The sequence below is a fragment of the Martes martes genome, assembly GCF_963455335.1.
Source record: "Martes martes genome assembly, chromosome: 7".
Classification (NCBI taxonomy): Eukaryota; Metazoa; Chordata; class Mammalia; order Carnivora; family Mustelidae; genus Martes; species Martes martes.
In genome coordinates, this window is record NC_137894.1 from 106,684,377 (window position 1) to 106,701,335 (window position 16,959).

A 16,959-nucleotide genomic window follows, 5' to 3' on the forward strand; every position below is an offset into this window, starting at 1 on the left:
CTGATCTCAGGGTTATGAGATTGAGCCCTGCATCTGGTTTGGTTCTGGGTGTGGAGCCTGCTTAGGATTTTCTCTCCCTCTCCTTCTGCCCCTCCCTGCCCCAGCTTTAAAAAAAAAAAAAAAAAAAAAAAGTAATGCCGAGTAGTATAGAATTTCCTGGTTATCTGAGTGTCATTACTACTGAGAAAAATCCACATAAAATGAATTATTCAAAACGAGGACTAAATTTTGTTAGTATTCGAAAGTGGGAGAAGGAATTTGACAAAGCTAAAATTATGAAAAACATTACTGAATGCATTTTGTTGATTCATCATAGGCACTAATTTTTAGAACACAATAACTTTTCAGATAAAATTCTATGGCAGAATACTACACATTTTATTTTTTATTATTATAGTGCAGTTTTAAATAGGCTATATTTAGCAAGAGTTTGAGACTTCCTCAGTTTCTCAAGGGCCTCTCCCAGTGTGTTACTATTCAAATGATTCTTTCTTAAAATGACCATCATGTTGTTTTCTACATCAAACTTCTTCTATTCGCCTATGAACAGATCTAACTCTATCAGAGTCTTATCTACCGTTGCCTTCAGGTTTGACTCTTACCATTCACAAACATTACTTTCCATAGACTGCATGAAAATTCTTCAACTTTTACAAGATTTTCAATTTTGCTTTGCAGTTAGTTTTTATTACGTATTAAGATGTTCCCCACCCATAACACCACATTCAAGAAGCCAAGAAGTCAATGTAGTGGGCAAGAATAGACACTTATTAAGTGGGAAGGACTATTTGTGTTGGGGATGAATTGTAAAAGAATGGGAGAGCAAAGACCCCATAACATGAAAACCACTGATGTTTTCTAATATTGCTTTTCTATTCACTTTGTAAGTGTATGAACTTCAATAATGAAAATCCCTGCATCAGTATTCATGAGTGAGCTGGATATGGAAGCAGAGGGGTACTTGTCCTGAAGTCCATAATTAGAAGTTAGGTGGTCCAGAAATTTGATGAAAGGAAATATTTTCACTAAGCTGTAATGCAGATGTAGCATTTTCTTCAATTGTTAACTAACCCACGGCAGTATTAGCGGTAATTATGGTTTTTGTCACCATAGAAATCCTGGGTGTTTTCATACTGTACTATAGATTTTACAGATTTTTAGCATTTTTTAAATTTTTTAACGGATATTTTAAAATGCAACTCCTACTTCACTACTATTAAATGTAACTGTTGCTAATCATGACTTCAAAATTATTAGAGTGATCAGGTACAACACTAAGTAATTTCTTAAAAATATAAATATATTTCTCACTTTAAATTTAATATTTTGATGCTTGATTTCCTTTGTAATTATATATATATATATATATATATATATGATTAAAAGATTTACTCTAAGAAGGGATCCATAAATTTCACTAGACTAAGGAGTCTGTGACATGAAAAATGATCACAAACCCCTGGTTTCTTTTTTCTGATATATCTTTGGATAAATCTGTTGTGTCTTTTAGTCCTAGGATTGTATCACATAGTTCCCTTTAAAAAAAAATGGGGCACTTTCTTTTCTCTTCTTTTCTGCAGCAGGTTTAAACATTAATATCATCTTGTTTTTAGAGGCTAAAAATAATTCACCCATGAAACCATCTGGGCGTGGATGATTTTTGAGAGGCAGTCCTAAGAAAATCTTACTAATTTATTTCTAAAAAAATTGTCTATTTGGTATATGTAGCTCTTATTCAGTTAATTTTGGTCATTTGCGTTTTCATGGATATCTTCAATTTCTTCCAGGTTTTTAAAATTTCTTAGCAGATTAGTCTTGCATTATTTCTTGAATTTTCTTTGCACTGAAGTGATTAATTGCAAAGCATTGTTGAAGGAGTAATCTTTATTGTATTAATCATAAGTCACTGTATACCTTGTGAAAGTTCTAGTATAATTTATCTGGAAGACATAATTTGTTGTCTTTAGATAGTGCCCAGTTTTGATTCTTCAGACTTAGAGCCACGATTTTTAAAAATGTAAATGTGGAAAAGGAACTTTGCGCTATGTCCTGGTTAATTTCTACCCATTCCAGAGATGGTGTTTGGACTGATGCTTTTGGGCAGTGTTGTTACTGTGCTGTGGCCTTTCCCTCCTTCTGTTTGTGAGGATGGCAGAATGAAAGGCAAATGATGAGAAATCTGCTTCACTTCTAGTAGTTCTAGCCAGCGATGGCCCTGAGGTTCCACACCATGGGACAGGAGCTAGAAAGTCAGGCTGATGTCCCATACTGGAACATTAGAACCCTGGGGAATCCATGGTCTGTGCTGGAGAGCCAGCTATGATTAGGGAGTGGGGATCTCAGAGTTCACTTAGGTCCAGCCCTTAGACACGAAGAGCCCTAAGGTCACTGGCAAGCATGATAATGTTCTGTGGTGTTTTGCATCTTGAAGAAAGAAGAGACAATTTAGAGAGTATTTGAGCTGTTAGACTTTCTCTTACATTAGATACAGCTAGTTTCATTGCACGTTCTTTTTTCCTTTCTTTTGTTGTACAGCCACTCTGCAGAGAGACCGAATCTTCAAACATTTCACCAGGAAGCGCCAAAGGGCTATGCGAAGGCGAGTCCACCAGATCAATGGACACAAGTTCATGGCCACGTACCTGAGACAGCCCACCTACTGCTCTCACTGCAGGGAGTTTATCTGGTAAGAGGTTCCCTGGCTTCTCTCTTCCTCCGAGCTTCTCTCTATGTTGTGTGTGGTTTCAGAAAGAAGCGTGATTCTCAAGAGTTGTTTCAGGATCTGATTTTTGCCTTTTATTCCAATATGTTGGCCCAGTAATTTGAATTCCCAGTGAAAAAAAATCTAAACAATTTATGGATGCAAGGTTTAGATGTTATTTCTTTTTCCAGTTAATTGGAGAAAATGCTAATGAGTCATGAACTGGCTAAAGAGCATGAATTAGGAAGGCTAACCTATCAATATATGGATAATCAATAAATTGGATAATCGGCCACTGAGTAAGAAACGATGACCGTATTGCTTTAAAAAAGTAGGACTCACATGATAAGTCATAGAACTTGGTTGGTTGTAAGTAAAGTAAGCACACAGTAATCTTCAACCTAATGGTATGTGGCCAAAGGTAATGACTTTCAGTGATTGCATACTATAATCCTTGGCATTTAGGAACTGAGATAATTTACAGCCCAGAAATTCTCGGTGAATTGGGGCAATAGATTCCTAGATGCGTCACCGAAGCTGAAATTTCAGTGGCAAATCTATAATGTAAAATAAATTGAAGTTAATAGTTACCTTTGTTTAGAGCCAACATTAAACACATGTATTTGGAAAGAGAAGAAGGAAATGTCCCCTCGCCCACCTCCAAACATGTACACATCCATACCCATCTCTGAAGGAGAAAAAGACAGTTTAGTATCCATAGCATAAAGGGAAATCCTGGTTGTGTTGCAAACCGTAGTCATTTTGTTTAAGTCAAAAGCACTTGGCTCAGAGTAATTTTTTCAAGTACTGATCCGTGAGTTTGCGTTTTTTCATTTTTGTTTTTGTGTGTGTGTGTGTTTGATTACTTTGGTTTAAAAGTGCCTGCTACCTTTTAGCAGTCAGAATCCAGGGTTAGTGTTTTTGGTGTTTTAAATTAGGAATAGAGCCTTGTCACAAGATGGGATCAGGAGGGAGACAAACCATAAGACACTCTTAATCACAAAACAAACTGAGGGTTGCGGGGGGTGGGGGGGGGCGGGCGGGAGGGATAGCGTGGCTGGATAATGGACTTTGGGGAGGGTATGGGCTATGGTGAGTGCTGTGAAATGTGTAAGCCTGATGATTCACAGACCTGTACCCCTGGGGCAAATAATACATTATATGTTAATAAAAATAATTGAAAAAAAAAAAAAAAGAATAGAGCCTTGTCTAAACCAAGGACCCACAACTGATGGTTGGTATGTTACCGACAGATGTGCCATCACGACTCTAGTCTTCAGAAACAAGTTCCTGCTGCATTTTCTATTGAACAAAATGAAAAACTCTGGCATCTTTGAGCCCATTTTCCACCCCTGTGGTTGTCTGCACTGGCTAGTTAGTTGCTGTCCACCACTCTCCTTGTGGTTTTCCTGACCTGAAAGGTCTGCTAGTCTTCATTTCATGTCACACCATTCTGTTTCCCTCCTTTATGTGACCTGCCTGCCCCTGTGGGCATTTGTGGTGACAAACTGTGACCTCGGCTAACGATCTCAATGGAAACTTGTTTGATAACTTCACTAAATTTTTTCCACCAAGGAAACATTAACTCCCACTCAGCCAGCCTTCGCTTGTATGCTCTCTCTCTCTCACATACAGAGTAGTACTGTATGTGCTACATATATGTGGTTAAGAGTATGGACTCTGACATTGAATCTCATCACCAACTAGCTGTGTGAACCTAAATAAATTATATAAGCCATCAGTGTCTCCTTATTTGTAAAATAAAGATAATTTTATTTTGCTTATCTCATAAACTTTTATGTAGAACATAAAGTTCTAGGCACTATTCTAAGCATTTTACATTACCACCTCTCTCTACCTTCATGACAACCCTGTGAAGTAGGAACTGCGGTCATTGTTGCCCTCTGTAGATGAAGAAACCATGGCTCAAGGGAGTTAGCGATGTGCCCCCAGTCACGCCCAGGCCATCTGGTTTCAGAGTCTGTGCTCTGAGCCTTCCCATGATGCGTGCTACCTTGCAGAACTTTGGTGAGGATTAAGTGAGATGCTGCCCATCAGCGGCTTGGCTCAGTGCCTGGCACATCCTCCAGGTTTAATAAAATGTGGTCTGTGTTAAATGAGAATGAGGATCATATCATCATCGCCCAGAGAATATACTGGGGAGAGGCCAGCATGATAGCCGTGGGCCTGAGGGGCATCCTGTGGCAGCATTTCTGTCCCCACCCCTGGACTCCAGGGGTTATGGGGGCACAGGGAAGAGGGAGGGTGCCTCAGGCCAGGCAGCTATGGTGGGCTCACCTGTTTACTTCACGACCTGCCCATCTTTATGTGTGTGCAAGTGAGAATGCCAGAGAAGGTGCTGGAGTGACCCTTGTGGCTGAGGCTTTGTCACATGACCAGCTGAGGACCTGGGCTTTGCCACAGGGGGAGGTGGGCAGAATGAGGACCACCAACACCCACCTGTGTACGTCGCTAGGGGTTTCGGATCATCATAGGACATCCTCTAGGTCTTGTGGTTACAGGGGCTCAGAAATCACCTCATCTTTGCTGGTTCTCTGAAATTATGTTTCTCAGGAAGGAGCAGAGGATGGCATGCATTTGTTTTCCTAAAGTACTATATGATCATAGGGGCATTGTGGCTGAAGTAGACTGATGATAACTTTTCTCTATTGTCTTGAACAGGGGAGTATTTGGGAAGCAAGGTTATCAATGTCAAGGTAAGAAAACATTTCAAAAACTGTGTTTAATGTTCCTATGTTAAAGACTGGTTATATTTAGAGGAAACAGGGTACATTTCATTAATATTGTAATAGATTACTCTGCTGATCAAGTGACACTCCCATTGCAAGTATTTGGTTGTGGTTTAAATTTTGGCTACATTTTAGATAGCACAGAGGGGATGTTTTTATTTCTAAAGCCGAGATACCTAATAATGTTGAATTGTCTAAAGTTTTGTCTCTGAGATGACGTGAAAATACCGAAAGGTAGTGCCATTTTGTGAGCAGTACCCTTAAATCTTGAAGCTAAATTTTTGACTTTTCCAACCCCATTGTTACTAGGGGTGAGAAATGACACAATGTTGTCTCTTAACCTGCGTAGAGAGTGCAGGGCGGGCAGGGGAAGGTGAAGTCTTGCTCTAGGAAGAGCAACCAGTCTAGTTTTTATTAGAACAAAGAAAGGTAACAGGTAAGCTTAGGAGTAGCTTCTGGAGGGCCTGAAACCTGTCTGGGAAATTTGAACTCAACTTACTGGCAATGAAATGCCATTAAAGGTTTAGATCGTGAGGCACGGTGACCAGAATTATACCATGAGAGGATTCCTGTGGCCGTGGGTATGGGCAGGAGGAAAACCAAGAAAGATGAAGTAGGCTCAAGACTTGAATGCAAATAGTTTTGGTGTGAGCAAAGGCATGAGTTTTAGGGAGACGGTAATGACCGTGGGAAGGATGGGTACGCTGGATGCCGTCATGTGGGCCAGACACCAAATCAAGTCACCTTGACATGGTGTGGCCCTTACTGACTCTACTAGAACTGGCAGCTCGTGATCTTCCGAGGAATGTATAATCATGCATTTCATTCCCTAGTGTGCACCTGTGTCGTCCATAAACGCTGCCATCATCTAATTGTTACAGCCTGCACTTGCCAGAACAATATTAACAAGATGGATTCAAAGGTAAGAAGGTAGAACTTTGCTAACTAAGGGGCGGCTCGAGCTCGCTCGCTCTCCTTACTCCATCCCCTTTCCGCTTCCCTTCTGCACTCCTTGAAGTGAATGGTGGCATCAGAATCAAATTTTCTCTCCTTTTTATAGTATGCTTTTTTTATTTCTGTGCTTGTGTAGCATGGCCTGTCGGTGAGTGGATCCCATGAGTGATCAGCTGGTTACAAGCTTTCACGATGAGTGTTTCTGATTTGGAGAGGGGTTTAGGGAACTGAAAAGATCCCTGAGTTTGGCCTCAGACGACCAGGATTGAGATGCAAATCCAGTGTCCGCTAGCTAGCTTCTCTGTCAGCCTCAGGCTTAGAATGGGATCCATATTTCCTTCATGCGCTTTTTTGGTGAGGCTTCCACAAGATAGAATTGATGTGACAAATGTTTGTTAACTGGAAATTGGGCTTCCTCAATAAAGCAACTCTTAACCTCCTCCGGTGTCTTCCAAAATCTCCAGGAGGATGCACTTCGATATATAAATGCTTGAATTTCATTCTCGTTGCTCGCATTGCATTCAGCGGGGGAGGGCACGTTCTAAATTGTGGAGAAAGAAAGCAGCTGGAGCATTGCTGACAATGAGCAGTGGGTTTACAGACGTATCGGAGTCTGACTTTGAGTTCAGGGATTGCTTACAGGACACATACAGGGTTGCTAAAGGTCCCTTGGAGAGGTACAAGCCACAGCTTTTATGAGAAAGAGACCAGCAAAGTTCCAAGAGGAGTCACAATTGCGCTACTCCTTGTCCCGTTGTCGTTTCAAATGGTGACGTAACTGTAGCGCGTATGCCTTGTCTAATTATTTGCTGGAAAGAGTTTGTGAGATGAAAGCAGGACCTATGCCCTCAGATTGTAAAACGCAAATGGCAGGCACAGCTTGGGAGGGCCCAATAAGCTGCTAGGATGTCGCTTTGGGGTGAATTCCTTCTGGGGTTCCGTACTCACTGGGTGCCACCTTCTCCCCTAGGCCCCCACCCAGTACACTATCTGGGAAACCCTGTGGTAACAGTGAGTGTAAGGTCAGTAAGAGACCTGTTTGCTCCTGCAGTTAGAAGGGTTTAGAAACTAGACATGGGCCCGAGGGATTTGGCAGGGAGAGAAATCCAGCCTGAATACAAAAGGTGATTAAAAAAAAAAAAAAAAAGGTTTTTATTCCTCCTTATCTCCCCAAATGGTGAATGATCTAATGCCCACCACTACACCCTTTCTTTTGAGTCTTGTTGATGAGAAAATGTGCTCAGACTGGTGAGGAAGGCCAGAGCCCAGTGCAGTAATCTCCCCGGCTCAGGTGTCATGGTAACATGTTGCGTTTGGGGGGCTCCTGTTACGGTTTCTGTCAAAGATGTTGGCATGGCCTCCTAGCTCTCGTCCTTCTGCTTCTTTTTTTGTAGATTGCTGAACAGAGGTTCGGAATCAACATCCCGCACAAGTTCAGCATCCACAACTACAAAGTGCCAACCTTCTGCGATCACTGCGGCTCACTGCTCTGGGGGATCATGCGACAAGGACTGCAGTGTAAAAGTGAGATGCCGGGGTGCTGGGTGCCCACTTCATGGGAACACCGCGCCGCGAGCTCTTGGAATTCTGCCGGCGCATCTTCTGAGCTGGCACCGATGGTTTTAGACTTTGTGAATTAGGTCTTTGTAGTTCTAGGCCTATATGTCCCTCATCAGCCATGTACGGGGAGTCACCTCTGGTCCAAAGATTTCCCAGCTGTAACTGCAGTCAGGTGTTAAATTCAGTGTTCTGTCTAGCTGGCTATCAGCTGCTTCGTGCTGAGGGCCTGCTAGTTGCTGTGTATTTGCATGGGTATTTGAAAGAGGGAAAAATGGGATCTTGGTCCGAAACAGAGGTGGTAGGAGGTGAGGTGGCCAAAAGAGAGACTTCGGTTATGAGTGAGAACTGGCAGGAGAGTAGGTCTAGTGACCTCCCCAGAAAGGAGTAGGACTTGAGTCAAAGCCCAGTGAAAGCTGCCCTGGGTCTCCTCGAAGAGACTGATAGAGGTTGGAGAGGTAGGTGGGGTGAAGGATGTTTCAGCTTTGGCCGTGGACTTGCACGCCGGTAAGTGTGCCCAGTGGAGCTTTTGCCTTTGCCAAGATTCTGAGAGTGAGGGGTGATTCCCGTCCTGTTAGGAGTTGGGGAGCTGTTGAGTCATCTCCCCTTGGGTGTTGCTGTAACAATCTGGCTGACATGGGGCGCAGCCCCCTGCAGGAATACAGGCAGATTTCGGCCTGAAGCTTTAGATAAATCCTCAGTCGCTGGGGGAGGCCGAGTTGATGTCAGTGCAGCTGGACAGTGTCCGTCAGCTGCCTGCACTTACCGAGCCTGCATCTGCCGACAGAAGGGGACGGGCCCCTTGCAAAGCCTTTCATCTCTTGAGAACATCATTTCATAATTCATTTTTTCCTAGATACATGAAGTAATTCTTTTTCAACCCAACCAGCGACCAGCTCATGCATGGCTTTGGTTCAGGCCCTGCCTGATCTTAAGCTGGCTGGTCTCCTCAGGGCATGGGTTTCATGGCAAAAGTCACTTTCTGCTCTTGTCTGGTCGTTGCCGAAGGCAGAGCCATGCGTGGGGCTCCTCCACCTTGTTCTTGGGCCTCGTGGCCTGGGGGTGGGGGTGGGTGGGTAGCACACAGACAGTGAGCCATCTCCCGTACTCTTCGCTTTTATTGTCACTGGTACCTTAGAAAGGGCACCGCAGCCACCTTCCTGAGAGTGGGGGATTTCCCGAGAAGAGCTACTGAGGCTTCAGCCTCAGGACTCTCCCTTGCAAGGGTCCCTTCCATAGCCTCTCCACTGGACTGGATAGTCTTTCTCTTAAAGAGGGCACCCTAAATCACATACATTCAGACCCCCCCAAACCTGGATCCGGGCTTGCTTCCAGAGCTGGGTTGACACCCCAGATATGGGAATTTGTTGCCCGCTCTTTCGCTTCTGCCTCCCATCCGCTGGGCCCATGTGAGGAAACCGCGTCCGAGCTTCCTGCTGACGAAACCTCGGGTCCCTTCATCAGCCCAAGTCTGTTTCCTTTTATTTTGACCTTTAAAAAAACTTGCTTTGCTCCCCCATGAGATAGACCCACGGGCTGCAAGCCCTGAGAACCAGAGGCTCACAGGATGTTGTGCCCCGGGGCCGCCAGGGCTCCCCGACCACAAGAGCACTCAGAAAGCGAGCTTCACTTGGAGGCTTTTCTCTCAGAAACACCGTCCCCCTCCTGTTTGAATAGCCATCTCTACGTGGCATGGAGATTGCCACTTTTTATTGAGTGATACAAGGAAAAGCATAAAGTCAGTTGGCACGATTCCTTGTTCGTTAATTGACTGAAATGTCACGGTGATGAACGTTTTGATTTCTGTATTGAGTCTTGCTGTTAAATCGGCAGTGACTCTTACACAGGATCGAGGTAAATGTCAAAAACGTGCATCTGAAGTGTGTTATTCGTCAGCATGCCAGGGTTGCCGCTGCTGCGTGAACCAGCAGGGGAGCAACGTCAGGGTTTGTTTTGAGTGCAAGTTCAGCTTAACAAGAGGATGGCGTTGTTCTGCCTGGATCATTCCCCCGGCCAGTCTTTCAGGTTATTAAAGTTCTTTTTTTGCAGCGTATGTTGACCTGGCTCCTTGCTGAACCTGGATTCCCTTCTCTTTCCCGCCCCCCTCCAGTCTGTAAGATGAATGTCCACATCCGATGTCAGGCGAACGTGGCCCCGAACTGCGGGGTCAACGCGGTGGAGCTGGCCAAGACCCTGGCCGGGATGGGCCTCCAGCCCGGAAATATATCTCCAACCTCGGTGAGACTTGGCTTTCTTCGACGTATTGTAATTTAGAAGTTGTTCAGATGTGGTGAGTCCGAATGAGCGCAGGCAGCATAATCCAAGTTCCTAATCTCAGCAAACACAATAAACAGATTTATTGTATTTTTAAAGAGCATTTTGTTCCACAAAAAAGGTTCTTTATACAATGATGTGACAAGAAATCACAAGCATGCAGATATAGCAGGAAGTAGAAGGAGGATTTTTTTTTTTTTTTTTTTTTTAATTAGCTTCCTGTCAGTGTGGTGTGGTGAAGCTCTGAGTCCAGGGCCTTGGGTTACCCTCTTTGCCGGGGCCCAGGCAGGAGAGTTGACCGGCAGCTATAGGCCTCAGCGTCCTCCTCTCCAAAGGGGTTGAACTGGATCTCTGAGATTCTCCGCGGCTCTGGAGTCTCACCGTTCTGCAGCTTTTGTTTGTGGATTGTGTATTTATCTCTCAAGTTCAGCGACAAACAGGAGTTCCTTCCTCTCAGCTCCTGGGAGTGGGTGGAGTTGTCCGTTGCTTTGGGCATGTTTTGTCTCACAGCCTCCCCAAGTGACCTCCGCTTGCTGTTGACCCTTAAAGCCTCGACCACTTCCCAGGCCTGTGTCCTCTTGCTGCCTTCCTGGCTGGAGACTACAGAGCGCTGGGAAAGAGCCATGGCCCCTGTCCTGGTGTGTGAAAGCTGTAGCTTCATATCCGGTTTAGGAAAATTCTAGGCTTCCCTGTTAAATATCTTTGAGTTCTTAGGAGGGGAAGCACAATCACTGTCAAGTTCTTGGTTATTCAGAAAATGTCTGTACTCACCACCCCCTTTTCCTTATTACTGGTCGATTAGGGACTTGAACTGAAATTGTATTCCTTTATTTCAGGGAAGTATCAGCAAAGTGTAATGTCTACACCATGGACAGACAGGCAGGTTGCCAGCACCAGGAAGGGGATTTCTAATGTGTGGGATGGCTGTTCCCACATGGCACAGATTAAGGATTTCGGCCTGCACCAGCACTCCTAAAATGTCATGGGAATAAGATAGGCCATGTGGCACAAGTTGTAGAATGGGGAATGCCACTTGTCATTTGACACTTGAAACAAGGATCCTTAATGTTATTTTTTAAAAGTGGAAAAGCCAAAATTACCTGTCATTAGACAGCACAACATGAAACAGAATTAAGAAGAATGGGTTAAAAAAATTTTTTTTGAGAAATACTGGCTTAGAGTTTTCTAGCCCAAGCAGGGGAAGTATTTAAGTGGAGGAAGTGAGACTCAGGCTAGTAAAGTTTTTCTATTTTTGAAACATTTATGATCGGAGATCTGGGGGGAAAAACTACTAAAAACAATGGGATTTTTAAAGATGATCCATTTTATATCTGTAATCACTGTTTTATTGGGTTGAGTCAGTCAAAGCCTTATAGCTTCGAGCAATTGCACAGTTGTTGTTTGTTGAAAACTTTACTTAGAAGTTGTTCCAGATAAGCTGGGGTTTCTCAGCTAACTAGGGCAAAGCTTCAGAGTGTTAGACTTTAGATCTGTTGTCTAGATCCAAAGACAAGGTAGCTTGTCTTATATGTCCCAAGGTGGACCTCTGCAAGTCATCTTGCCCTTAGGGAGCTCCCTCGCTGTGGCTGGACTTGGACCAGTGAGACGGGGTTATCCATGGGGGAGGCCACACCTTTTTCTGGTTCAGTGTGGTGGGAATGGAAGGAGCTCTGGTTGTGCTGGTCATCAGCCTTTCCAGAGGGCCAGTTGACTGTGTATCAAGAGTCTTGAAGATTGACATTTTTGGCTCCAAAGATTGCATTTCCAGAAAGTTATCATAAGAAAAGAGAGGATGCTCGTGATCATGATGATAATGACAGCAGCTCAGTTCCTGTGTATTGAACCTTCCAGGCACCGATCTAAGTGCTCTGTGTGCTTTCTTTCATTCCTCATAATATTTTGTGTGGCAGGTCCTGTAACATCCTCTTTGTTAGAAGAAACTGAGGCCCAGAGACGATGGGTTGGTAACTTGCCCAGAGTTACAGGATTAGGTTACTGAGCTGTGATTTGAACCTAGGCAGCTTGCTTGAGTGCCTAGACTGTTAATCACCCTACTCTGAAGATTCGCCTGCAAGGATGTTCATGATGCTGTTATTGAAACTGGCAAAAGATGGGAGATCACCTGTTTCCAATAAGCAGGGGAATCAATGAATAAACTGGGATATACCCATCCATAAAACAGAATACAGGACAGCCCTGAAAACTCATGTTCTTGAAGGTTATGGAAAATACACTTACAAAGTGTTAAATAAAAATGTCCATTATGAAATCACAATTTTGTTATATTTTTAAAAATTAATCAAGTGTAGAGGTAGTTATGTGTGTATGTGTAATTGCTTTTATTTTTTATTTTTTGAGGGGGTGCTGATTAGAGGTATTTCATTTCATCCTTCATACATTTGTTCACTATTCTAGTTTTTATATTAATTTTTATTTCTCTTATATAATTTTAAATACTGTGTAATGAATATTGCTTCATTCATTCACATCCTAGTATAGATCCTTTGAGCAAACGTGAAAACCGCTCTTTGAATGACATGGACACCAGGTGGCGCTCTTGAATCTGACCATCCTGGGGAAAACTACCAAGCCACTGGAGGGACCAGACTAAGGCGTTTGTTCTATACACTGCCGTCTGAGTTCAAACTGAAACTCTCGATGGCTTAGATATATTTTAAAACGATTCTTTCCCAGATATAGTAAGCACAGATCAGGAGATGGAACTAAAGTAGTGTTGAATGGCAGAACTTGATCCCATGTCAAGCTGAATGGACCTTTCCCCATCTGTTGTGTTGAGAGTTAAAGCAGCAGATAAGGTCTTCTCCATCCATAAATGCTTCAAGCCCATGCTGCGACCTCTGACTCCCTGTTTTCCTACTCTCCTTTACAGAAGCTCGTTTCCAGGTCAACTCTAAGACGACAAGGCAGGGAAAACAGCAAAGAAGGAAATGGAATTGGGGTTAATTCTTCCAGCCGACTTGGAATCGACAACTTTGAGTTCATCCGCGTGTTGGGGAAGGGGAGCTTTGGGAAGGTGAGTCTTGGCTTCTGAGGCATCTGGGTTAAAGTTAGCATGCTACACGTATGTTGTTTGAGTGTGCGTGTACGTATTCATGCTCAGACTTGCCAGCTGCCGGGCCCATTCTGCCCCATGTGTTCCCACATCCTAAGAATCTCCAGACGTCTCACGCCTGTGCTCCCTTTTCCTGCTTTGCCACAGGTGATGCTTGCAAGAATAAAAGAAACAGGAGACCTCTATGCCGTGAAGGTGCTGAAGAAGGATGTGATCTTGCAGGATGACGACGTGGAATGCACAATGACGGAAAAAAGGATCCTGTCCTTGGCTCGCAATCACCCCTTCCTCACACAGTTGTTCTGCTGCTTTCAAACCCCTGTAAGTAGGACTCACATTCACCACCTCAGCAGCCTCCTTTCTTAAAGAGATGAGACAATAAGATGTTAAAGATTTCATAAAGAAGTGCATCAGACTTTTGAGGGATGAACTCTCATTGTAGGGCTGAATGGAGGTACCAGTAACTTCTGATGGCCTCTGGGAGAAAGTTGAAATCCATGAACTAACTGCTTACTGTCATGGTGTCCTAGAGAAGGATCATCTTGAAGGTTGAAAAGGTCTTCGAACATAAGTCTTCTGTAGGAGAGTGAAGGTTATGGAAACCTAAGAACAGAGTAAATGTCATGGGCTGCTTATCCTGGTGACTGACCTTGCCTCTACCCCTAAATGCTGAGCTAGTTATGATCTTGGCACAAAAGTTCAGATCAGGGTAGGTGCAGAGAGAGAAACTTAATTTGTCAAGGCTCAAGGCATTGGCCCTTGCCTCCATCATGGACGCTTTGTTTGATATCTGGGAACTGATCCTGGGATTCAAGTCTGTCTACTTGATCACGGTGTGCAATGTGGAATCCTTTCTGCCACAGTTTACAGAATACCCCACCGAGTCCTTTACATGATAAATGGAAAGGATGAGTTTAGCTCATGAGTACAACCCTTTTTCCTTGAAGTCTGGCAGTGACAATGTTAAGGTTCGGTTCATAGTTTGGTGACATGGGGCATCTCTTCCCCATGGGCTCTCAAGTAATTTGCCACAGTCCTCAACATCACACCTCGTATGATGGATTTGAAGGAGGAAGCACAAGGACAGAAGCCCATGGGCCTTGTGGGCCTCTCTCCTTTTATCAAAGAGAGAAAAAATCTTTCTAGACCTGAGTCACCCACTTTCCCTTAGGTGCAAAGGATGGGGGAAGCACAAGTATCCAGGCAAGATAAGCAGGTTTACCCTGACTGGCTCCCACCACCCTTGACTCATCTCCTAGGGCAGGGCATTCTGTTCTCTCTCTGGCATCGGGCTTAGAACTTGGCTTCTGTCCTCAACAAAGAGGAAAGATGGCTCCCGAGAAGGTCCCCAGAGGTCTGCCGCAGATATTCCAGAACCTTCTTCCAGTCAAAAGGCATTTTGGGAAAGAGAACCTGGGACGCGCTCCTTGTCTCTGCTACTGTCTGGGCCATGGAAGGTGTGGTGGGGGCAGAATAGGGACATCCCCGCGGTACCAGGGATCCTACAGTGCCTTTCTAGGGAAGGCGACCGCTGAGCTCGGACCCGAAGGGCAAATTAGAATGATGAGGCAGAGAGAATGGAGGTGAACACGCCATCTAGGGAACAGCACCTGCACAGGTGTAGTGGTTAGTGAGAGTGGGAGGTGTGAACACTGCTCAGCGCACTTCAAGTGTGGGGCCTGGTGGGGGGTGCATGGAGAGAATGGCTGGGGCAGAGGTGACCTGGGCCTGGCTGGGAAGGGCCTCATAAGCTCTGTTAAGGACCTTAGAGTTTAGACCTAAGAGCAAAAGGAAGAGATTTAAGCAGAGGAATGACGTAGCAGATTATTTTTTAACTTTTAAAAAAGCTAACTTTCTGCAGTGGGTAATAGGAGCACCCTCAAATATTCAGATCCTTTCTCTGAAAGAAACAAGTATTACTGATTGCACGTGTTGCCTTTCAAAAGGCTTTTGCACATGAAAGCGTACACCCACAATACATATATGCATCTCTGTTTTTTTTTTATTTAAACACAAATGGTAGCATACTTTGTCTTTTAATGTAATGTATACCTTAGTCTTTTAATGTGGAGATTGTGTCATATCTGTACGTATCTAGCTGCCACATTTTTAAGTTTTGAAATTTTTAAAATTTTTAAATTTTTAAGAAGACCCTGGCACAATTTATTTAACTTGTTTCCTATAGGTTGTACCTAGTCTTCCAATTAATGTTGCATTGAGTCCCTTTGTATTTTTGTCTTTACATACTGTTCTATTATTTGTCTAAGACACACAACTAGAAGTGGTATCACTTGGCCAGGGGTGTGTACATTGAAGATTGGGACTGAGTCCCATCAGCCTCCATCCCCATAGTGGTGAAAGATGGCTAACATCTTGTCACCTATATGCCAGGCACTGTTCTAAGTGTCTATGAGCATTGTCTCATTAAATCCTTTGAGTAGCCCTGTGAAATAAGGTTAGCATCACTCCCATTTTCCAGATAAGGACACTGAGGCCTAAAGAAGTTTAACTTCCAAGAGACAGAGGTTTGGGCTCCAGGTGGTCTGACTGCAGAGCCCAGACTCTTCTTTCCCAGCTGTGGGAGGCCACTTGCCTCCACCATCCCATCCTGCCATGCGCTCTATCACGTTGACGACTGGAGAGTTTGAAATAGGCGGTTTCTTCAGCGTTCTCATTGGCATTCCTCTGACTGAGCGAGGCTGAGCGTTCACAGATGTTTGAGCATCACCTGTGTTCAAATCTGTGCTGTTAAGGACCACGAGTGGGCTGGGGAAGGCTGGGAGCTGGGAGAAGTGAGGGTGTACTGGAGTCACCCCCCTCCCATGCCGTCCGAGCATATTAGAAGGAGCTGGGGCATCAGCCAACAGCTACACAGGTCCCAGCTGCTCCTGTACTGCTTCCTCCTTCCCCTGTAGTCTGGACTCCAGGGAGCCACATCCTCCTCAACTCCTGGTCTGTGGTTCATTCCAAAGGCCCTGGAACCCACACAGCTGGCCCCTGCTGCCTTGTCTGATTCTGGGCTGCCCATCTCTGAGGTCCAGGGCTCCCCTGGAGCCTTCCTTGTGCTCCTCCTTGCCACTTCCTGGAGAATCCTTAAAATTCTATTTCCTGTGCTCTGTGCTTTGCCTACAAAAAGCCCTTCCCTGTCCTCATCTCTCTCATCCAGCTGTTACCTCGGAAGGGAATAGGGTGACAGCTCAGGCTTGAAAACACCCTTGTCAGGAAGGTTGGTACCATTGGTTAATTAGCAGTTGTCTACCTACATTTGCCAGCTTGAGCGTCTGACTCATACCATGAATCGGACACGGTTACCCTCAAATCATCTGTCCAGGGCCTGAGCCAAAGAGTGGATAATTTGCTATGACATTAAGTTAGATGATTTTTACTGGCCTTTGAATCAGACAGTTGAGAGGCCATTAGTGAATTTAGTCTGGTCGTGCAGTGGCTGTTGTTTCAAGATAGCTAACGAACAAATAAGGAAATGTCTCACACAACTCCCTATTGCAAAAGGAAATCCCTGTGCTTCCATAGAACAGTCTGAGGTCTCAACACAGATTGTGTTATGGCAGAGTAGAACAAGAATAAACCTGGAACAGATTGAGAGCCCAATGAAAATAGCATAAACAGTGCAGAATTTTCTAGAAAAGTAT

The 16,959-nt window shown here is 44.3% G+C and overlaps 1 protein-coding gene across 1 annotated transcript in view; it reads left to right on the top strand.

The window, feature by feature from the left end:
- The window catches only part of PRKCH (protein kinase C eta), a 229,761-nt gene that overhangs the window by 118,956 nt on the left and 93,846 nt on the right, over positions 1-16,959 (top strand). Inside the window, exons 3-9 of the mRNA XM_080808358.1 lie at positions 2,536-2,686; positions 5,384-5,418; positions 6,285-6,373; positions 7,800-7,929; positions 10,073-10,200; positions 13,127-13,270; positions 13,457-13,630. Coding sequence (XP_080664484.1) covers positions 2,536-2,686; positions 5,384-5,418; positions 6,285-6,373; positions 7,800-7,929; positions 10,073-10,200; positions 13,127-13,270; positions 13,457-13,630 — 851 coding nt within the window. The remainder of the gene's footprint in view (positions 1-2,535; positions 2,687-5,383; positions 5,419-6,284; positions 6,374-7,799; positions 7,930-10,072; positions 10,201-13,126; positions 13,271-13,456; positions 13,631-16,959) is intronic.